Below are 23,401 nucleotides of genomic sequence, written 5' to 3'. Positions count from 1 at the left end.
CTTTAAGTTTCAAAGGAATAAAAGAAAATGTGGATTTCTATGTAAAAGAAAATGTAGAGTTTTTGGACACAAAAACTTCCCAATCTTGCATGGAATAATCTCAAAAATGCAACATCCTCATAAATAAGATATTGTAATCAAATTTTGAATATATACTATTACAGATAAAAGGCGTTTTCCCATTCTTGGTTTTACTGTAAATCTAGCAAATTTACTCAGTATAAAAAAAAGGCAATGCATGTGTTAAATGGGATAACTCCTGTGTTTTGAGGTTTAATACCTCGTGTCCACAACTCATTTTGCCCGTTTAATTTGATTCCTAGGCTGACTTAACTTCTTCCTCCAGCTTCTTATATTTAACTCTACTCAGATTGGGTCCCAAAGCACTGTAACATCTAGTTTCTTTCCCTCTGGTTAAACTGCTCAATCATTCACAAAAAGAACGGACCCTACAACATTTCTTTACCTCACCCCGTAACGCCTCTCTTCATTTCTTAGCAGAAAAGGAGGAACTTTTTCAGGAAGGTCTCTGCCCAGGGCTTCTCTGGGGTGGCAAACATGGAGTTTGGAGCAGCACCACCTGCTGGCAGTGCTTACGTCTTACTTCCCCCAAGGGCCTGCACGCTGCCAAGGCCTCTGGTCCCCAACGCAAGTGAGGCAAAACACAGCGGTCACCGGGAATCTCCACCATCCCTTCCGCAGAAAACAGACGAACCGGACCCGGGCAGCCGGGCGGGCGCGAGCTCTGCGAGGGCGAGACGCGGCTTCCGGTTCGCGCGGCCCCGCCCCCGCGACGCGCCGGGCGGTCACGTGACGGCCGCGCGCGTCCCCGGCCGCTGCGGGTGCCAAGGCTGAAGAGAAAAGACGGCGAGGTGGCCGGGGTTGCGGCCAGCGAGGTGGGAATCCCGACTCAGCCCTGGCGGAGGCCGTGGCGGGGGGCCGGCCGCTCGGGATCCCGGCGCGGGGGGCGGAGGCTCGGCGCCGGGCTCGGCCTGCCCGCTGGCCCAGAGAGGGGCGGCGGCGGCGGGGTCAGGACCCGGTTCGTAGATGGACGCCCTTGGCCGGCGCGGCCGCGGCTGTGGCGGACGGGTCTGGGCGGCGTCCCCGCCGAGGCTGTTGTCGCAGGCAATTGGACTGTGACGGCCTCTGCGTGGCCGTGGGGCCGCAGTCCCTGCCGTAGCGAGGCCGCTGCTGGCCTGGGCCGAGGTGCGAGAGGCAGGGCAGCGGCCATTACTGCGCAGCCTCCTCCACCGGGTCCGCGTCGGCGTCTTTGGTGGCCGCCAGGTCCCTCCTCCTCCTCGGCAGGGGTGTCAGGCTGTGTTCCGCTTGTGCAGTCCCACACCCCGGGACTGGGGGTCAGCTCGGAGCCAGGACATGGAGTCCCGGTGATGTGTCTGATGCCGAGCGTCTTGGGTTGCTGTTCACGCGTTGCCTGCTTTGCTTCTCCTTTTGCTCGGTGTCTGGGTCTTGCCTGTTGTTCCACCTTGTCGTGGTGAGAGCTGGCGCTGCACTGTCTGGTTTGCTCTGGTGGCCGTGGTGGCTTGGGGCCCCCGGGCGAGCTCCGAGACCTCCGGGCGCCTCCACAGCCCCGGCTCTGTTCTGGTGGCCGGCTGCGGAGGTCCAGGCAGTCCGAGAGTGCTGGGCTTGCTTAGGGTCTCTGTTTTGTTTCCTGGGAAAGACGGAAACATTGTTTTTAGAGGCGCAAGGGAACCTTTTCCGCACGTAGCAGGTCCAGAACTGCTAGGCTTACACTAACACGTTCTTGAGACCAGAATTTTGTTTGTGATGTTCATTGTTTTGTTCTGTGTTTTTTGTGTTTCTCTGAGTTTCATATGTGTATATCTTGAAACTGTGTGGAACTGAAGGTAGAAGAGAACCGAGAAAGGATGGAAAACGCTTTGTTCTTCCTATGATTGACATTTCGGGTGCCAGGGGCCCTTAACCACCCCGCTCCACCCCAACCCGGAATTGTGTGTGCAGGTCCAGTGGGAAGTGGATGTATGTCGTTGGCATTGAATGCAGCGTGTCATTACAGAATTTGGAAGGCATAGGACATTTTACTAAGTGCATCTGTATTTAGAGTTTAGAAAGCATCTTAGGACACACATAGAAAATGGCCCTCACAGACAGGATATGTGATGTTAATTTTTTTTTTTTTTTTTTTTTTTTTTGACTAGCAAATACAGCTGGTATTCAGAGTGTGGGTGTTCCGAAAATGCATGAAAATAGGTCAGGGAAAAGTCACCTGAAGGCTGGAGGAAGGGGAAGGCCAGTCAGGAAGCCCTACAAGATGTCTACAAAAATGTAAAAATAAATAGAAATGAATGTATGTAAAAAAAAATCTGCGGAGTGAATAGCACTCTGAAAATAAATTATAGCAACATTTGTTTTGGTCTTGTGTATCTTGTGTTAAATGGATCTATAGAAGTTGTGGGCAAATGAACATATACATAAACGTTTGAAGGATTTTGTGATTTGCTGGTTCTTAAGAAGGTAGTAGGAAAACTTGATCCAAATAGCTGGCCAAAAGAGAAGAGAAAGAAAAAAATAGAATGCTTTTTTTTTAGGAGATGGGTCAGATGGTAACATGCTTTGGATTGTCATAAGAAACTAGAATCATTTTTAGAAGGATCCAGAATAATTTTCTGACTTAAGGAGATAGTTTTTTTCTGAAATAGTGATATTTTGGAGAATATTGTGTTTTGTGTTAACTATATACATCCAACTGTTGTTTCATGTATTAAATACCTGACAACTTGTCATTTGGGGAGTTGAGTGTGTTTTATTTGTTGTGTTTGTTTTCCACAGTGCTGCCGTTGGAAGGTGCTGAGCCTTTTCGATTTTCTTAACTGGTCACCTTGTGAGAAGAGTCTCCAGTTTGAAGCACCATGCTGGATTAGGCAGAATCTTTGTGAGTATAGATACCAACTTGTTAACGGGGTACAACTGTGTGTGTTTATTTATAAATCGTATGTAGTGTTCATGGCCTATTACCTTTGAGGTAGTTAAAATCAAACCTGCTGTTAAATACCTGTTAATTAAGTATTTGTAATTTGGACGTACAGATTTAAAGAGTAGGATGAAATGCAGACGTGGAAGTCATGACTTGACGACAAGGTCACACAGTTGAGAAGCAGTGGAGCCTTTCTTAATCACAAAGTAGTGGCTGGCCATGAAACTTACATGTTTCCAGGGATTAAGCCCGTATTGGTTTGATTTTGATTGAAGTGTAATGTAAAGCCAGCCCACTTTTTGCAAGGAAAATTTGAAGCTTTAATGCTTAAGTGTGGAGGTTATGAAATTAGTAAGAAGACCCAAACTGTTTTTAAAAGGAACAGGTATAATAAGAGAAGTTAATTCTTGAAAAAAAATATTGAACTGCATTTAGTTTAAATGAGTCTACAATTAAGACTTTTGTGAGTTAATTTTTTACTAGAAAGTTATGAAGAATGAAAGAGGAAACATTAGGCCATTTAGTTGTGTGTTTCAGTTTGTGGCTGCTTCTACAGAAATACCAAGATGTGGCTCAGATATCCTCCTCCTCTCTTATTTATCTTTACTTTTTATGATATATGTACTGAAAGTTGGAACGTTTGAAGGATTTTTTTTCTGTCACATCTAGACTTTTACATAGAACATTTCCTGCTGTCAGTGTTTTTTCTAGTATTGTTAGTAGACTAGATACCTAATTTAGTTTCCGATCTGTTTTTTGTTGTTGTTACTTTCATAATGGATCATTTTATTGAACTTGGTGTATAATTTGCAAGTCATTTATTGTAGCAGGAACTATGTATGAATTATTTTTAGATGAATGCTGGCTTGTAGTTAAATTGCACCATTCTGTCTTATGTCCTCCTCTTGGTTAAAATAAAAGTATTGGTATTTCTTTTCCTGGCTACCACCTCTCCCGCATTTGAAAACATCTTTGGTTTCAGATTATACAGTTTTCTGAGGACTTCTTCATATACTGTTTCTGAGTAATGCCTGCCTCTCTGTCAGCGTCATGGTTCTTACTGCTTGCTCTGTCTTCCTTGCTCAGAAAGATAGCTGGTAGCCCTGTGGAGCTGTTGGTCATGTGATCTATGGCCTGTCTGGAATGAGATGTGCATTTCAAAGAGTAAATACAAGAATATTGCTATCATTTTAAAATCAGATATATGTTAAATAGTTTCACTCATTTCTTCATTCTTGGATTAATTGGAGTTCTTAAAAATGTCTTCTGGTGTTTATGTAGCAAAGCCTTTGCTTTTCATATTTGTTACTTTATCCTTATTTCAACTCTTAACAACTTACTTGGATGTTCACATACATATGAGGGAGATGGAGTTTGAAAAATTTTTTGTGCATTCCTTTGATTTTACTTTGTTTTAGTTTTGTTGGATACCTTTATGCTTAAACTTAGATTTCAATAAAAATATTTATGCAAAACATGAATGAGTGAATGGAGGGGAGTAGAATAGATTTAAGATAAATAAGGAGGGCTTAGAAATTGGAATGTTTTTCTGTGTATTTCATAGGAGTAAAAAGTATTCAATTGTCAAAGTTGAAATATAGATTCAAAACATTTAAAGATTTTTTGAATTTCACTAGGAAATTTAGCCTTCAAAGTATTTTTCGAGTAACAGATTACAACGATTGAATAGTGTGTTCTAACAGTTTAACATAGCAAAGTAGACCATCAACAATCCTAGCAGGAAGTTGTGGAGAAAAGAGCTCTCTTAGAATTGTGGTTAAATAAGAATAGCTTGATATTTGAGTGATGCTCCAAAAAGGTAGGGTGTCTTTAGTCAGGAAAAAAACTGTATTGCATGGAAGCTGGATAGTGCTGATAGTTCTTCCTAGCAAAAGAGCTTCTCTCTACTGGGAGAAAAAGGTTGGTGGAACTCATGTGGGCTTGTTTTTGGATTTTTTTTTTTTTGAGATTTATTTATTTTTATTGGAAAGGCAGATATACAAAGATCTTCCCTTTGATGATTCATTCCCCAAGTGGCCACTACGGCTGGAGCTGAGCTGATCTGAAGCCAGGAGCCTAGAGTTGCTTGTTGTTCTCCCACACTGGTGCAGGGTCCCAAGGCTTTAGCTCATCCTCAACTGCTTTCCCAGACCACAAGCAGAAAGCTGGATGGAAAGTGGGGCTGCGGGATTAGAACTGCTGGCCAAGGGGATCCTGGCGCATGCAAGGCAGGACTTTAGCTGCTAGGCTACCATGCTGGACCCTCTCTCTCTTTTTTTTAAGATTTATTTTATTGGAAAGGCAGATTTACCAAGAGGAGACACAGAAAGATCTTCTGTTGGGCCCCTAATTAATATCTTTTGCATCTTCCCATGTGGTCTTTTGTTTGCAGTTAGAGTTCATGTGAGTGCATGCATTTGATTGTTTAATGCTGTTTCTAAAAGTGATTTTTTCCATCTTGCAAGTTCAAATTAACGAAAATTGACATCTTACAGCTTCTTCAAGATTTTTGTTTGTTTTTAAGATTTATTTATTTTTATTGCAAGGGCAGAAATGGAAAGTGGAGCAGCTAGGACATGAACCCCTGCCCATATGAGATCCCGGCACATGCAAGGGGAGGATTTAGCCATTAAGCTATCTTGCTGGGCCCTCAGTGGTTCATTTTAACAATTATTTAAACTGGCTCACAGTAATGTCAGAAGTTACAGTGAAGATGATGATCAGTAGTGAAAAGGTGAGACGAAATAAAACTTGAAAGTTGAGAAAGCAGCTGAAGGGGGTTGTGGAATGTGTCTATTGCAGTCAGCGGTAGAGACTTCTAAGAGTAAGTAGGAAAGCAGTAGGGGTGATATTCACAAAATAGAGGGCCTCTTCATACATGTCAGTAGGGAGTGGATGGCGATGTGTAACACAGACCTGTTTTGAAAAGACTGCAGGAGGAAAGTGGGAGGTGCTCATGATGCATTGAAGTGGTAGGTACTTAGAAGGGAGAGGGGAAAAAGCTGGCAGAAACAGTGGAGTTCTGTATTATCTAAAGTCAGAGTAAAACAAAAAACCGGGTAACTTTGAGTCAATTTTGAGAGTTCTCTGGTTCTCGGTGTTGTTTATTGTGAGATAGGGGTTTAGTTTTGTGTGCCTGGTTTTAAGCAAGTACTGTGTAGTTTTGTGTGCCTCCTTCAGTGGATCTGGTAATATGGGAGAAGAAAATGCTAAATGTTTTTTGAAGAATGCCTAAGATGCTGTTCTGGATTGTGCCTCTGAATTTCCTGGATGAGAGGCATTTTGAGAGAAGGTTGGCTTGAAGACTATAACTTGTGTGCACAGATACCTCCATACAGAGAAGTCCTGATTAGTGTGATGAGATTGCCTTTACAAATTTCACCATGTAGGAAGGTAGTGATGATGAATACATTCAATCCGAAAGATGGGATACTTTTTTATTGTTACTATGTTCATGAAAAAATTGTTTGACGTAATGTTTATTGCACAATGTAAGCATAAAATATGCTGTTGTAACCATTTGTGAGTACTCAATTCATTATGATTAATTATGCAGCTATCACTGGTGTGCATTTCTGCAACATTTTTTTTATCATTCTCAAGAAATACATGTTAGGCAATAATAGCTTAGTCTCTTTTCCCAACCTCTGATAGTGTGTAATGTTCTTTCTGTTTCTAGGTTTTTGATATTTCATATAAGTGGAATCATGCATTTACTTCTTTGTATCTGCTTTATTTCACTTAATACAAGTTCTCAAGTTTCATCCATGTTACAGTACATATCAGAACTTTATTCCTTTTTATACTGAGTAATAGACTGTTTTACTTATTTACTTTTTTTAAAGATTTATTTCATTTATTTGAAAGGCGGAGTTACAGAAAAAGGGAGAGAGACAGAGAGAGCTTCCTTGCTGGATCACCTGCTAGGTGGCTGCAGTAGCTTGAACTAGGCTAGATAGGAACCAGGAGCTTCATTCCAGTCTCCCAGGTGGGTGGCAGTGCCTCAAGTACTTGGGCCATCTTCTGTTACCCTCCCAGGTGTTACCAGAAATGCCCGGTGGGTTCTTTCCTCAGCTTAGTATAGAAATAAAAAGCTGGGAATCTGTTGCAGACAGAAAAGTTTATTTGTGAAAGGACCAGGTGAGCAGGGAAGAGAGGGGGAAGGGGAAAGCACCTCCGGAGAGAAAACTGGGAGGTGGGGTGCCTCTGGAAAGGAGAAGGAGAGAGAGACTTCAAGATTTGAGGAATGGTCTTGGAATTTTAAGCACTTCCTGACCTCTCCTTGCTGGGCGGAGAAACCACAGGTAAGATGTTCCCCATTGGTGGTCTCTTACTCAGGAAATGGGTGGGCAATGCTGGTTCTGCCCACCTGAAGGTGTGTCCAAGACCTCAGCAGGCCTGGACCATCTCACCAGGTACACCAGGAGGGGTCAGGATCAGACACAGAGCAGTCACCACAAAAACCAGTTCCTAGGTGGGATTTTGGGCTCAGTAATGGCCTGCCTTGCACCACAGTGCCAGCCCCACGCTGCTGTGTTACAGTGGTTGATTTTTTTGGTGAAAACCAAATGATTGTCCAGCAGCAGCTGTGCCATTTTAGATTCCCTCCAGTAGTGTTAGAGGGTCTGGTTTCTGTTTACCAACACTTAATTTCCCTTTTTAAAAGATCATAACCAACCAAATAGAGCTGTCATTGTGATTTTCATTTGCATTTCCCTAACAATTAATAGTAAGCATCTTTTGGTGCTTGCTCTTTGTGTGTCTTCTCTGGAGAAATGTTTGTCCCTTTGCCTATTTTTTAATTGGTTTGTCTTTTTGTTGGTAGGCTATAATTCTTTCTGTATGTTAGAGCCTTATCATACACGTGCTTTGCAAAGATTTTCTCCTGTCCTATATTTTGTTTAGTTTCTTGACAATGGCCTTTGCACAAGTGTTAAATTTTAATAATATCCAATTTTATGTTATGATTTGTCATATACTTTTAGTGTCATCTAGAGATTTATTGCCAAACCCAAACCATGAAAATATGTACTAATGTTTTCCTCTATGAATTTTGTGGTTATAGATCATTGATCCATCTTAAGTTAATTTAATATGATATAAGGCAGGTGTGTAATGTTATGATTTTTCATGGTAAATCCACTTTTCCCAGCAACGTTTGTTGAAGAGACAATTCTTTACCCTTGAAAGAGTTTGACAACATTTTGAAAATTCTCGTACAATAGATGTGTGGGAATATTTCTGGACTGAAGTTCCTGTTTCATTTGTATACTTGCCTGTTCTTATATTTGTTCCAGTATGTTGGTAATACAGCTTTGTGCTAAGATTTGACATTGGTAAATATGAATTCTTCAGCTTTTTCTTTTTCATTACAAGATTATTTTCATAATTAGAGCCCTTGTAATTCAGATCGAATTGCTTTTTTGATTTCCAATTTTGAATGTGCTAAAGAGTAGAAACACAACTGGGGTGTGTTTGTGTAACTTGTGAGCTGCAGCTTTGGTAAAGGTTTTTTATTAGCTTCCTTGGGAATGTTTGGGTTTGTGCGTATAGTATGTAAAGAGGTTGATGTTGAATTTTATTTTTCAGCATGAAGAATGAACAAGCAGTGGAAAAGAAAAAATTGCAAACTGACTGACTCCTTGTGAAGAAGATGTTTTGTTTTTGTGGAAGACATCCGTGGGTTTTATAATAGAAATGTAAGTTTATGTGGTTTTTTCTTTTCTTTTTTAAATTATTTATTTATTTATTTTGACAATCTTGACATAATTAAGATAAAAAGGTTCAAGCAGTACAGGAAGATGGGCAAAACAATTAGTTCTGTATTGTTTCCTTAATATATCTGATGTAAAAGGGGATTTTAAGGGAGAAGCCCCACCCACTCTCCCACCCACTCCAGGTCCCAGATGTGGGGCATGCTCCGAGGGTCTTGCTCAAGTGGTTTTGATAGGTCAGCAGTTCTGAATTGCTGCCACTCTCACCACTCCAAGCACAATGAGGTCGTTGGAGAACCCCCTGATTGACATAGTCCGTCATAGAGTCTGCGTTTGCCCAGTATTTTCATTGCCAACATATAGCTGAGGTGGTTGATTGACTTGTTCTGTCCTCCATCTTTTGATGGTTAAGGTTCTGAGTCCGGCAGCTCGATTGAGGGGATCCGCAAAGAAACTTTGTCTGAGGTGTTTCCAGACCAGATTCTTGTATGTACTAGCAAGTGCAGGGCCCAGCACAGTCCATTGCCCCTATCAGCTGGTGGTTGCAGTTGCTGGGTTGGTTCTGTTTTCAGCCCCGACTTCCACTGGAACCAATGGGTGTTGCAGTCCAGCCTGGTTCTGCCGCACATACTCGGCCCTCACATAAACCAGTGGGAGCTGCAGCCTAGTCGGAGCGACCCACAATAACCCCCACCAGGCCCGCCCCCTATTCTGGTTTGCCAGTATGTGTGGCAGACTAGTCCAGTCTGTCCCACATCCCCTCTGCTCTCATACATGTCAGTGGGTATTAAAACCTTGTTCCATCTAACCAGCTCAACTATCCAGCCTTCACAGATGTTGTTGGGTGTCTCTCAAGCCACCCCAGCCCCTGTCCTAGTTTTCGTGCCCTCCAGTGGGGGGTGGTAACCCAAGAGGGAGGAGCCCACTATTTCCCTCCCACGCCACTCCCACTCCCAGATTATGCACTCTCCAGGTGGGTCTGTGGTTTAACTTGACAGAACTAGCCCCCAGTGCCACCTTCTGCCATGTGATGCTGTGGCTAAGCCCCAACAACCCTCACCCACTCTAATTTAGGCTTGCACAAATAGGAATAATCAGCCCAGTCTGGCTTTTCCCTGATGTAGTCCACATGAGGCGCACAGGTGTTGTGGCCTTGCCTAGTCTGGTCTACCCCCATCCCAGCTCACGCTCTCCAGTGGGAGTAGCTGTTCAGCAAGGGAACCACCCTTTATTCCCCTGCCGACTCTGCCCCCTCCCTTCCTGATTCTCACGTGTGCTGGTTGGGTGCTGCGGTTACATCTGGCACAGGCAACCTCACCTTGGCATTCCATGTTGTGCACTGCTTTTGTCGCGACCAAACTTGGCTCAACCCACACTCTATTCCGGTGTTCGGATTTGCCAGTGGATGACGTGAACTGATTCAGCCTGGTCTGCCCCCCGACCCATGCCAAATGTATGCCAGTGGGAAACTTTCCATGGCCTCTTCTGGGCTGTTTCCTGTCATGCTTCTTGCACTTACCTGCAGGGTCTGTGTCCTGCCAGAGGAGTTTCCCAGGCTCCTCCATTGGAACCCCTCCTAATGCCAGATTTCGTGCATACCAGGGGGTCCATGAGCCAGCCCTACTCAGTTCACCTCCTGTTTTCTTAACTGGCGTTCAACCCATTCTGGTCCTTGCTGTTTAATGTTTCAACCCAGCCACGGATCGTCCATACACACATATAGCTCATACATGGTTCAGTTGGAGTTGAGACCTAGCCTAGTCCTTCCCACATCTACCCTGGTCCTCCAGAACACCAGAATGTGTTGCAGTCTGGCCCAGCCTGGTGCGTCTTGTTGTGCCAAGGGAGACTACAACTGTATCCTGACCAGAACACAGCCCCATTCCAGCTCTTGCACCCCTTGGTGGGAACCTCAACTCAGCTAGGGTGTCCCTTTAGCTCCCCAACTGGGCTTGTTCCCAGCCAGTGTTCAGCATGCCAGTGGTTGCTCTGACTCAGCTTGGCACAGCCTGTCACCTGTCGCGACCCCTGCCTTAGACACTGTGGCTCAGCGTCCATGACTCACACAGACCAGTTGATGCAAGAACCTAGCTGGGCATGTCCTGTGCCTTATCCTGGTTTCCAGTCTTACTTGTGGGCTAAGGTTTGCTCAGTACTTCCCGGTGCTCCCGTTCCATCGCCTTTCCATACATGGATGAGCTGTTGGAGCTACTTTGCCCAGCCTGTCCGACCCCCAGGTCCGGACCACCTGTTCACTGGTGGGAGCTATGACTCGCCAAGGGAGCTTCCCAAGATCCTCCACTTGACCCACTCCCAGACCTAGTTCTCATACATGCCACTGGGCTTTAGGCCAGTGCTCGGTGCAGTCCGGCCCTCCCCTTAGCCTTGCATGAGCTGGTGAACGTAGCAGCCTGGCCCACCCACACCCTATACAGGATGCACATTCGGGTGCTGCTGCCTTGACCAGTCCAGACTGCCATCGGTTCTCCAATCTGTGATCGATGGCAGGCTCCCCGTTCACACCTAGCTTAGTCCACCACGACTCCATCTCTTGAAGTAACCTGTGGGGCTAGAATTTCCATAGGGTTTGGCCCACACATCCCCCACAAAATCTTCCCCCAGATATGGTTCTCTAGTGTGTTTGTTAATGTCATGGCCCTGCTTAATGTGACCGGTCTCCGCTGGGTCAGTTCTATTTCCAGCCCTGTCTTCCACTTGGACCAATGGGTGTTGTGGTCCAGCTCGATCCTACCCACTTCATACTCGGTCCTCACGCAAACCAGTGGGAGCTGCAGCCTAGTTGGGGCGACTCTCCATAACCCCCACCAGGCCTGCTCCCTTCCCTAGTTCCCACTGCATGCGAGTATGTACCACAGGCTTGTTCAGTATGTCCCACCTCCCATTAAGCTCTGGTACTTGTCAAGGGACATTGAAGCCTAGTTCGACCCAACCAGCCTACTATCCAGCCCACACACATACTGGAAGATGCCTTTCTGTTTAGCAACCCCTGCCCCTGTCCTGGTACATGTAGTTTTTTCAAAGCTACAGTTAAGGGTACAGTAAATAAAGCATCATATTTATTTTTAATAATAGGAAACAGGCCTATTTATTGACTTGCATAAACTTTGGCTTAATAGTTTTGCTGTAATTATCATCAATATAGAATTCTAAAACTTTGCTGTAGGAAAAAAGTATCTTCAAGAAGTGATTGCTGTGAATTAGCTTATAGGAGGCTGGAGGAGTTCCAGGTCTTTGGGGTTCTGATTTCTCTTTACATAGAAATGTGTTTAAGTAGTCAAGGTAAATAAGATAATGTCAGTTTCTGTAAATAAAAACTTGGCCTATAAAACTACTGGTTACCAGAAGCTATTTTCATGAAATTAAAGCAATGTTTTCATACCATAATTGATTTCTTAAAAATTTAGTACATTCTGTCTTTTAGATTGATTGACTTTTATGGTGAGTTAGCTAGTTTTTTCTTCCTCTTATGTACTTTAAAGTGTTATATGACCTCAAAGTTGCTCATGCTGAACTTTATTACCAATAAACATATTCCATGATCAGTATTATATTTGTACCTCCTAAATTCATATGAACATTATCCAAGTTGATGGCACTTAGAAAAGTTTAAATTATGTTTTTATTAAGTCTTTGAGTCTTGATGATTATAGTGTTTGAATTCTTGGACCTGGACCAAACATTGACCCTGTAGATGCTATTGCTTGAGATCTGCTTCAGCAGTGTGGTTCCTCTGATTGTATACTCCTGACTCATGAGACTACCATTCCTACTGTTGAGAATGTGACCAACAATAGGCATGCACTGAGAATTATTATTCTTAATTGAGACAAATCTATCATTTTTCCTACCTCTATCATTTATTCATACCTCTACCTATCAGTATTTTAAAAAATCTTATAGGTGAGGTAATCTGGGTCCTGGTTATCAGGAAATTTATTGTGGCCTAATAGTGAGACACATTAACATGAAATGTGGGAATAATGAACCATGAACCCATGGGACATATGTCATGCTTAGACGAGGAAGAGATCAGTTCCATCTGAAGGGTTCAGAATGAACAGAACTTTAGCTTGGCTTTAAGATTGAATAGAATTTCCACAGCTTAAGAAAAAATAGAAATTGTATTTCAAGCCAAGGAAATGAAGAGTGCTGCAGCTGCCTGAACGTGTGAGGCATTTTAGGGGGGATTCGGGGAGCAGGAGTTTGTGGGGAAGTAGGGTGGGAGGAAGAAACTTTGAAGTAAGAATGGATGTTTAGCACACACTGTACTTCTAGTGTTTTGCTTGGATTATTAACATGAGTTATTTTGTATGAAGTGATAGCCTCATTTTTGTTGATGAGGCAGAGTGAGAGGGATGGGCTTAGTAGTGCAGTGAGTTCAGCCCTTGCTTGAGATTCCTAGTTCCCCCATTTTAGAGGGTCTAACTCTAGTGCCTGGTATTCCATGAGTCTGATCCAGTTTCCTAGTGTACCTGAGATGCAGCAGACCATGACCAAAAGGGTTGGGTCCTACAACAGCTGGGGAACTTCCTGGCTTCTGGAATCATCCTCATCTGACCTGAACTCTTGTAGGTGTTTGGGAAATGAGTCAGTACTTGGAGATTCTTGCCCTCTACCCCTCTTCCCTCCTTTTTCATCACAATGCCATAAAGTAAATAGATAAGTTTTAAAGGCACAATTAGAGGCCTAAGTCACTTGCCAAGTGTTTGCCAAGTTTCTTGGAATAATCCTTTGGAATTCTTGTTTTTAAAAAGATTTCCTAGACTCTAAGCTAGAACCCTTGATAGAGATTTCCGGGAGAGCACACTAGCTAATTCTTAACTTTAGACAAGTTTGGGAAATGCTGACCTAGGTCTCGGCACTCTGAGAATAATGGATAGTGCTGGATTTTAATGAAGTCTCTTTATCATTGCATTTTAATTAAGTCTGTTTACCATTAAGGCTGTATCTGTGTCTTTGAAGTCAGTGCTTAGGGACTTAGATTATGTGGACAATAGGAGACTTGAAAGACTAATTCAACATTTCGAACTAAGGGGAAAATAAAGAGGGAAGTAAGGTTGGTATTTGCACAAGTGAATGTGTTTGAGAGCTGTAAGCTTTGGGAATGCAGGGACATACATTCTGTCATTGAAGAGAGATGTCACCAAGGAATAGGGAGACAGTACAATTTAAACAATACTAAATAAACAGAAATGAAAGCATTTGGTTACCGATGTTTAATGATGGCACTGTTTACCAAGATTCAGAATTTGATAAGACTTCAAAATACTTATAATTTCTCTAGGTGGAAAATAATAGATGCCATTTGAATCTAATAAATGAGTAATCTAAGTTATACTCCTAACAGTTATTGGTCCAGGTTTTAGCCAAGATAGAGAGCAAAGGACAAGGATGCAGGTTCAGGAAAGTAAGGGTTTTTTGTTTGGTTGTTTGTTTATGTTAATTCTAGGTTAGTTTAGTTATATTTAGTTGATGTTACGTTATGTTATTCTAGGTGCAAGGAAAATTTTGAGCATAAACTTTGAATACAGTACTGGAAACATTGTTAGGTGGAACAGTTGTGGATGTTGGATTTTGGAGTCATTTAGCCTTAGGTATGAAATAGTGAAATTTTGTGGCATATAATATAATATGGAAGTGGGACCATCCATGGATCCTTGAGAAATACTGGTAGTCATATTTAAACAAAGCTAAAGAACGTAAGAGAATGAATTGGGAAAGAATGCTGTAGTTGAAGTGAAGAATATAAAGTTTTAGGAAAATAATAAATGGTTAATACATAGTTCAGTGGGATCAGATAGATTCAGTACATTAATTGGTGTTGAAATTTAGGGTTAGAAAATATTGCCCAATGTCTTGGAAGATTTGGGGACCAGTGCTAATATTTTTGATGGATTAGTTGTGAGTACATCAAATATCTATCCCAGTCTGAACGAGGAGAAATGATAAGTCAGATTAAAGATAGATTTTTAGGATTTATTTCTGTTATTTAGTTTCTCAATTACAGGTGAATTAAGATATTTTTAAAGGTGGAATTTGGAAAAGTTTTCTAACAGACTATGGTGGTATAGAGAAGTAAAGATGTTTTGGCTGAGTAAAAAGTTTTTGAGGGGTGCATAAATGATCCAGCAGATAAGGGGTAAGGCACTAGTTAGAGTGCCTGTAATTAAATTCTGGCTGTGCCCCGACCCCAGTTTTCCTAATGGCATGTATCCTTGGAGGTGGCAGGTGCTGACTCAAGTGATGACCCAGTGGTTGGGTCTCTGCTACCTAGGTAATAAACCTGTATTTAATTTTGGATCCTGGCTTTGGTCGATTCCTGGCTGTTTTGGGCATTTGAATATTAGGCCAGTGGGTGGTACATCTGCCATTTTCTCTTCCTCACAAACAGAATGAAAAAGAAATTTAAACATTGACAAGTTATTTATAGGACATTTTGATGTATCTGTATGTCATTTTCATCAGAATATCTTTTGTAAGCCTTCTCCTTACTTGGTCCTTCTTGTATAAATACCTCTTCCCTTGGCTTCTGTCATGAAGTTCTGTGTAAGTTAGTGACTTGCCAGTTTAGATTCAAATGGCATCTATTTTTTCCACCTAGGGAGTTATAAATATGTTGAAGATTTAATAAATTCTGACTGTTGGTGAATAGTCCACCATTAAACATAATTAACCACATTATCTCATTTCTGTTTCTTCCGTATTGTTTAAATTGTACTGTTGGAACCTTATGTCAGTCTTTCACTCTCATTGTCTTACACTTGAGTATGTATTAATTCTAGTTTCCTTTTTGCCCACTTGTCTTTTCTACTGCTAGACACCTACAAACAGCTCTTCAAGATCATTTGGTCCTGAAAATTACTTTGAACATTGCTAAGCAACTTTTACTTCTTGGTGTAAAATGGGCCTTTTTTTATGCACTCGAGAGAGATCTTTCAGTTCCTTTGAAAATCTCACCTAATGTTTTATCAAAGTCTTTAACAGGGCTGTGACCTAAAAATGTTTAAAGAGCCTTGGAATTTACAGTAAATGTCTATACTCAAAATAACAGAATGACAAGGTCTTGGCAACATCTCCTGTTGGAAACATGAGTTATCCCTTCAAAGTGTGTCTTGTTTGCTGTAGGAAACCATCCGTTCCTTTGTGGACCCTCACGTCTGTAGAGCCTGTCATAAGGCTTGGGTTCATTAAATTGTCTGCCCTCAATTTTGACAGGAAGTATTCATTTCTTTCCTAGTGCCATGGTATGGTAGATGTTCAGATAGTTTAGAAATGAAAAATAACAAAAGTAAGTACTGGAAGTGACAGGGCCCCTGAGGCAGGTTGTATAAATTCTGCTCCATTACCGGTCTGTGGCATTTGTACTAACTTCTTGAAACTGATCTTTTCTGAAGTTATCTACAGTGATTCTTAAATTTAGATAACCATAATTATTTTGGAGACAGTATAGCTATCAAGAGTATGAACTCTGAGGTCAGATCTCCTGGATTTGAAGCTCATTTACTTAGCATGAGTTGTTAAGTAGCATTTTTGTTTTGATTTAGTAAACAGGCATCAACAGATAGCCATCATTTATTTCATTTTTTTTTTCAACAGACTGCAATATGAAAAGAATTTTGTCTTTGGACTAGGGAATAATAATTTACACTTTAATTTTTAAAGTTATGTTTTTAACATTAAACATGAACCTTCTAGTGTGAATGAGCTGAGTTTTGGAGGAATTCTATTCTTGTAATAAGCATACTAGGCTTGTAATTGGGTCCTTTTTGTTTGAAATTTGTACCTTGTTAAAAGGAGAAGAGAGACAGAGATATTCTATATACTGGGGATTGAATGTCCCTTGTTTATGGCAGGGACCCAAATACTTGCTGCCTCTCAGGGTGCAAGATAGCAGGAAGCTGGAATTGGAAGAACTGAAATTCAAACCCAGGCACGCTGACATGGCTTATGAGCATCCTGAGTGGCTGGCTGCTATACCAAACCCCTGAGCATGCACCCAAAGCTTAGAAAAGTCTGATTTTCAGTGTTTAAAATTTGCATTCCTGGCTGAAAAGGCTTCCAGTGCTGTGTCTTGCTAAGTATCTTTTGTGTTTGCAGTGATTTTGTCCTTCCTTTAACTAAATGTCTCAAAGATTCAATAAAATCTAAATGTTTGGAGATTTCCCACCTGCTTTGCTTATACCCCTCAATGTTTCATCTTATGGAGTCTTATTATTTCCCCTGCAGAAATACTTAAGTAGTTTACCTGTGGGAACAATGGGATTTATGAATAAAAGATTGTATGGGTTTATTTTCTAAAAAGTCTTAGAAAATGAGTGTTCTACTCTGCTTATTAGCAGAGTTGGACTAACTTTGCTTCGAATTTTTATCTGTTGATTCTCAATCTAGTAATGTGAAAATAAATCTTGTTCAGAGTTAATACTTTAGTTTCTTAAATAGTTATTAAATAAGGGAAACCTCTCTTTGCTTAGCACTAATTCTTTACAAAGTTCTCGTTGGATGTTTTGCATATCTTTAGCCTCTTACATATTTAAGATGATTAAAGCTGTGAAATGGAGACTATAATGCAGTGAAGGATGTCTTATAGGTAGGCTAGGGGGTTTGAGTTGCTTTGTCATACACCTGATATAAAGTATGTGCCTCATTTGGAATTGTAGATGAGATATTGTTGTGTATGTCTCGCCATTGCTTTGTTGATGGTTACAATAGATTGATATTTGTGTTTTCATCGGGCCTCTAGCTATCTGATATTTGTAAAGTGAAGTCAGCTTTACTTCATTTTCTGAGAAATTCAAAATGCTTGCCCTGAAAAAACTGCTTTTTTTGTTTTTCAAATGTGTTGTGTTTGCAGTTTATGCTATCTCCTGGAATAGTTATAATTGCCTTTCCCATTTTGAAATTATATGCTTAGATTGATTCATACATAAAATAGTAAAAGTACAAAATATTGATCTTGTTAAGTGGCTTGGAGAAAAAATTTTTAGGTTGAAAGCTTTGCTTTGTAGATAAACTAACCGCATCTAATGGAAAATTGACAGTTGGTCTTTTACTTAAAGCAAGTACAACATGTTTCAAATTGTGCATATAGAAATACGGCATTGGTCTAAGTGACATGTTAGATATCTTTATAATTTAAATTTGTTAAAGTTCTCTGTGATCGTAGGTGCTTAGAGATTTATGTATGTATCTATGTAAAATGTTGGTATTATTTTTACAAATTGGTGAAAAGCAATTTCTTAATTTTTTTATTAGTAGATCTTTGAAGGGATCTTAAGCTATTTTGAAACTCCTGCAGTGCCTGACTGATATTAAGAAAAAATATTTGGTTTATTTGGAACTTATCATGAGTTAGGCAAAAATTACACTTTGCTGAGTTTCTATTAATCTAGAGCTTTTGGTAAAGAAGTTAATTGGAACTCTGAAGTTGCAACAGAATTTAAAATTAGGCCTTTCATTGAGATTGTTTCAGCCTTTTCTAGATAAGTCCAATCTTTAAAAACAAAAACAAAACACCTCTTCTACAACTTTGAACCTTGTCAACTGAAGGTAAAGGACATAGAAAAGAAGCTGTAAAAGAATGTTACGAAAGTAAATTTGGTGTATTGAAAGTATAATACTGTTTTTCAAATTTTGATTTGTGCTAACAATTCATTGTTCCTTTTAAAGTTACTCTTCTCATTTTCTATGCTTAATCTTAGACAAAAAAAAAAGCCTTACAACGATTATAAATAAATACTCTGTATTTTAATCCAAAAAAATTAGTTGGCAGAGATTATGACTCCTTTCTAAGTAGCAGTTAGCAGTTTTTAATGAAAATAGCGTCTCCTCCTGTTGTCCCCTTGCTTATGTGGTTCAGTGCTTTGCACATCTCTTGCGCAGGTCTACTTCCAAGGCCCCTCATGGTGACACAGGTGTTGGGATGTGTTGGAATATTTTGTTTTCATTATCAAGAGGCATGCATGTTTCCATGGTAGACTAGCGGTGTGGCTGTTTCATCCTTTCACCCATCAGATACCCAGTAGTGTGTGTGAACCATGATAGGCATTTACTAGGTGCTTGACTGAGTTGATTAGGCAAAAGTTCCAAATATTATCGGTGTTTAATTAGAACTTTGACAAATCATACTTTTCTTTTTTTTCTCTCTGCTTCAGAACACCTTTGATATGCATGCCGTTTTTTTTCCTGGTCTTTCATGGGTTGTCATCTTCTGGGGCTTTAGTCATTTACGAAATGTTTTTTTGTAAGCCTAAGCTTTATAAACTCTGGCAGATAGGGAAATTTAAGATTTAACTGAGTGCTGAAGAGCATGTAATTAACAACGGAGATTAAGACATACGATTTGAGGTTCCTTGTCTAGTGTTGCTTTAACAACATAGCAGCTGCCTTAATTCAGGTTACATGTTCCCCTGTGGCTGGCTGTAGCTTTTCATTATTTAGTCAGTCTGTCATTATGCTACTTTAGGGCTGATCTGCAAGTTCATTGGTAGAATTTTTATACATTCTCAGGATGTGTAAGTACATGGTTAAATAAAGTTATGTCAGGTGGTTTCACTTAGTGTTGTTTAAAGTAAAATAAAAGTCACTCTCCATTTTATGATGTCATATTCACATTATTGTCTGAAGAAGCTTTTATTTTAAAGATTTAGGTGTTTTCATTGGGAAGACAGATTTTTAAAATGCGGGGTTGAGATACAGAAAGGCCTTCCATCTGCTGGTTCACACCCCAATTGACTTCAGTGGCTGGATCCAAGCAGATTCAAAATTAGGAGCCAGGAACTTGTTCCAGGTCTCCTACTCAAGTGCAGGGGTCAGGACTCTGGCCATCCAGCGCTGCTTTTCCAGGACACAAGCAGAGAGCCAAGACACAGTCTAGTGCCCATACGGGATGCAGGCCATAGCAGGTGGAAGCTGCTGGAAAAAAACAAATTTTTCAGCAAATAATTTAACATCCTCTATTTGTCAGATTCTGTATATAAACACAGCAGTACAAACAGCAGTGAGCAAAAAGTGACCTGTTCTTGCCTTTACAAAGCACATTAGTTTGTGGGGAAGGCTGAAATTAACAAAAAAATGATACAAGTAAATGTGCCTGGCAGTTTGATAAGGAATGAGGATTCTTTGATAAGAAATTAGTGGAATGGGCTGACCTACTCCTGGAGGCTTGCTCCAGGGGCTCCGAGATGGGGAGTAACTTCCAGAAGGCAAGTAGTGTTTGCATAAAGCAAGCCTAGTTGGAAGGTAGTGGTCAGGACCATTAGCAGACTAACAATGGGAGAGTTGATAGGAGATGAGGGTCAGATCAGGCAGGGTGTATTAAGGCCTGTTTAATCTACATCCTAAAACCAAGTTACAGTAAGAGGATATGCCTGGACCAAACAGTATATGCAGTAATCAAATAAACAATTTTTTACTTGATAGCCAGGGAAGGATGGTAAATAGTAGATTCAGGAGATATTAGGGATTCAAAAATTGATCAGTATTTTAGAGAGGTATAGGAGACAGTTGCTAAACTGGGTATTTGGTTATAAGATGCTGATAGATAGTGTTAATTAGTGCTTTTTTAAAAAGATTTATTTATTTTTATTGCAAAGTCAGACATACAGAGAGGAAGAGAGACAGAGAGCAAGAACTTCTACCCCATGAGTCACTCCCCAAATGACTGCGTGCTGTGCTGATCCAAAGCCAGGAGTCAGGAAATTTCCTCCAGGTCTCCAGGGTCCCAAGGCTTTGGGCCGTCCTCAATCACTTTCCCAGGCCACAAGCAAGGAGCTGGATGGGAAGTGGAGCTGCTGGAGTTAGAACCGGCGCCCGTATGGGATCCCGCGGCGTTCAAGGCAAGGACTTTAGCCGCTAGGCCACCACATTGGCCCACTATGGGGCTTTTATCAAACAAATAAAAAAGAGTAGATCATGGTTATAGTCTAAGATAGGCAATTGGAAACACCATGGCCAAAGAAAAAGAGGTTTGGGCAAGTGATGGCAGTATGTTATTTCTACTTTGGTCATAACTAAAGCCAAGAGTATAGATGAGATCATTTTAAAAGTAGATTGAGAACATAGGCTTTAGAAGCACAGACAAAGGTGTCTACCCATTTCAGGGACAAGAGATGGGCAAATGCGACTGAAATTACTGGTTAAACCAATGGTTTTTATATATACTCCAGGGACAGGGAACTTTTAAGACTTTCATCTTAATTTCATACTTATCTGCTTGTTTAATAAAATACGTAAGATGTGTAAATACATGGCAGTATTTGTGAAACACACTGATGTTCTGTCTCCCAAGTTATTTCTGTAATTGCAATCTGAATTATGATTTTGTTTTTCCAATTACCTTCCAGGTTGACTGTAAAGTCAATATAGAATTGATTGTATTTCTAAATCTTTGTATTTAGATGTCTTATAAATTCTGTGTCCAAATAGAAATAGTGTATTTATTTAAAATCTATGCTTTATACATATACATGTATAGGTATAGGCGTGTCTGTGTATTTATAACAAACAGGGATGTTTTGGTTTGGTTTAACATTTATGTACCTTGTTACCCACTACAGATCAAAACTAATGATAAAAAAAATAGAAACCAAAAAGATTTTCTGCTTGTTTTTTTCTTCTTATTTTTATATTTGTATCCCCATTGTTTGGTATGTGGTTTGCATAATACGCTTAATGAATGCTTTCTGGAGTTTTGATAGCATTATAGGAGCTTAAACAGCATTAAAAATCTTTTCTTATTTTTTTAGGATGGCTGGCTGTGGTGAAATTGATCACTCAATAAACATGCTTCCTACAAACAGGAAAGCAAATGAGTCCTGTTCGAATACTGCACCTTCTCTCACCGTCCCTGAATGTGCCATTTGTCTTCAAACTTGTGTTCACCCAGTCAGTCTGCCCTGTAAACATGTTTTCTGCTATCTGTGTGTAAAGGGAGCTTCATGGCTTGGAAAAAGATGTGCGCTTTGCCGACAAGAAATTCCTGAGGATTTCCTTGACAAGCCAACCTTGCTATCACCAGAGGAACTCAAGGCAGCAAGTAGAGGAAATGGTGAATACGCGTGGTATTATGAAGGAAGAAATGGGTGGTGGCAGTATGATGAGCGCACTAGTAGAGAACTGGAAGATGCTTTTTCCAAAGGTAAAAAGAACACGGAAATGTTAATTGCTGGGTTTCTGTATGTTGCTGATCTTGAAAATATGGTTCAATATAGGAGGAATGAACATGGACGTCGCAGGAAGATTAAGCGAGATATAATAGATATACCAAAGAAGGGAGTAGCTGGACTTAGGCTGGACTGTGACACTAGCACCGTAAACCTAGCCAGAGAGAGCTCTGCTGATGGAGCGGACAGCGTGGCAGCCCAGAGTGGAGCTTCCGTTCAGCCTCCAGTGTCATCTTCCGTAAGTCCCGTAACTTCAGTAGATGGGCAGTTAACAAGCCCTACGACACCATCTCCTGATGCTAGCACTTCTCTGGAAGACTCTTTTGCTCATTTACAGCTCAGTGGCGACAGCATAGCTGAAAGGAGTCACAGAGGGGAAGGAGAAGAAGATCATGAATCCCCTTCTTCAGGCAGGGTACCGGACACCTCCATTGAAGACACTGAATCCGATGCCAGTGAGAGTGAGGATGTTTCTGCAGTTATTGCTCAGCACTCTTTGACCCAACAGAGACTTTTGGTTCCTAATGCAAACCAGACAGTTGCCGATCGTTCAGTAGCAGGGGGTGGGACAGTGTCGGTCAGTGTCAGATCTAGAAGGCCTGATGGACAGTGCACAGTAACTGAAGTGTAAATAAAATCTTCAGCTCCTTGCTTAAGGTTGAAATGGTTATCTGTAAATTTCTGCCCACATAACATTATACTCATCCCTCGTAGTGCATTTTGGGAGTTGGGGTGGGATGGGGTATGGGAAGGATAGTTCTGAATTTAAATGTCTAACCTGTCTGTTGAGAAATTTATTTAATGTAACGAGCTTGAGTGTTAATAGTTGAGAGCTGTTTAGTAATAACTGAGTTATCTTGACGTCTGTTTTTAGATTTTTTTTTTTTTTTTTTTTTAAGTTTTAGGTTTTGTTTTTTGGCCAGTGTGTGTATTAACTGTGCATTAATGGTCGTCATCTGATTCATTTGTCTTATTTTTCTGCATGGATTGGCATAAAACTATTACTAAAATTTGGCACCATGAGATGTTTGATATGATGAGCAGGAAACTGAATATGAGAGTAGATATGAATTTGGGATTTTAAAATAGATGAATAACAACCATTTTATAGTAAAGTTACTGAAAAATGGAAATGTAAAGAAATAAAGCTAATCACTTATGTTTCATAATCTTTGTAACACATTTTATGGCATTTATTCCCATAAGCTTTGTTGTCTAGTCTTTGTAGTTTGAAATTTCTCTTGGTCTGCATTTTTCTTTTTGATTATAAGACATAATTTAATAAATACTAGAATTTATCAAAATTTTTTTGTCTCTGGTTTTAATCTAGAAGTTGGATGGAAATATATTGATGTTTGTGGGCAAATGTCACTAAAAATGGTTTAAATTGGTTGTATACGAATTATAATAGTCACCTACTCAGAAAAGTCTGATTTCCTCATAGGGAATATACTTAAGCAGAATCTGCAGGCAGTATAAATGGGAGAAATGTGTGTGAGAATAAACCTAAAGCCTATGATATACGCAAACTTAGCCGATAACTAGTACCATAA

The 23,401-nt window shown here is 40.6% G+C and overlaps 1 protein-coding gene across 4 annotated transcripts; it reads left to right on the top strand.

Annotated features, from left to right (window-relative positions):
• The first annotated feature begins 744 nt into the window (after positions 1 to 744).
• Positions 745 to 23,152, top strand: RNF146 (ring finger protein 146). Of its 4 annotated transcripts, none has more exons than XM_058677435.1 (4): positions 745 to 896; positions 2,809 to 2,911; positions 8,543 to 8,652; positions 21,432 to 23,152. In XM_058677435.1, coding segments are annotated over exons 3-4 (1,050 nt in total). In that variant the 5' UTR covers positions 745 to 896; positions 2,809 to 2,911; positions 8,543 to 8,650; the 3' UTR covers positions 22,480 to 23,152. The 4 variants fall into 4 exon arrangements, with proteins under 4 accessions (XP_058533418.1, XP_004587284.3, XP_058533479.1 ...); XM_004587227.3 differs by lacking the exon at positions 745 to 896 and adding an exon at positions 1,112 to 1,206; XM_058677496.1 differs by lacking the exon at positions 745 to 896 and adding an exon at positions 1,155 to 1,284.
• The last annotated feature ends 249 nt before the right edge of the window (positions 23,153 to 23,401 follow it).

This window comes from Ochotona princeps, chromosome 1 (assembly GCF_030435755.1).
Source record: "Ochotona princeps isolate mOchPri1 chromosome 1, mOchPri1.hap1, whole genome shotgun sequence".
In the NCBI taxonomy this organism is placed as follows: Eukaryota; Metazoa; Chordata; class Mammalia; order Lagomorpha; family Ochotonidae; genus Ochotona; species Ochotona princeps.
Note: the sequence above shows the minus strand (reverse complement) of the source record. Positions and strands in the feature narration are given on the sequence as shown.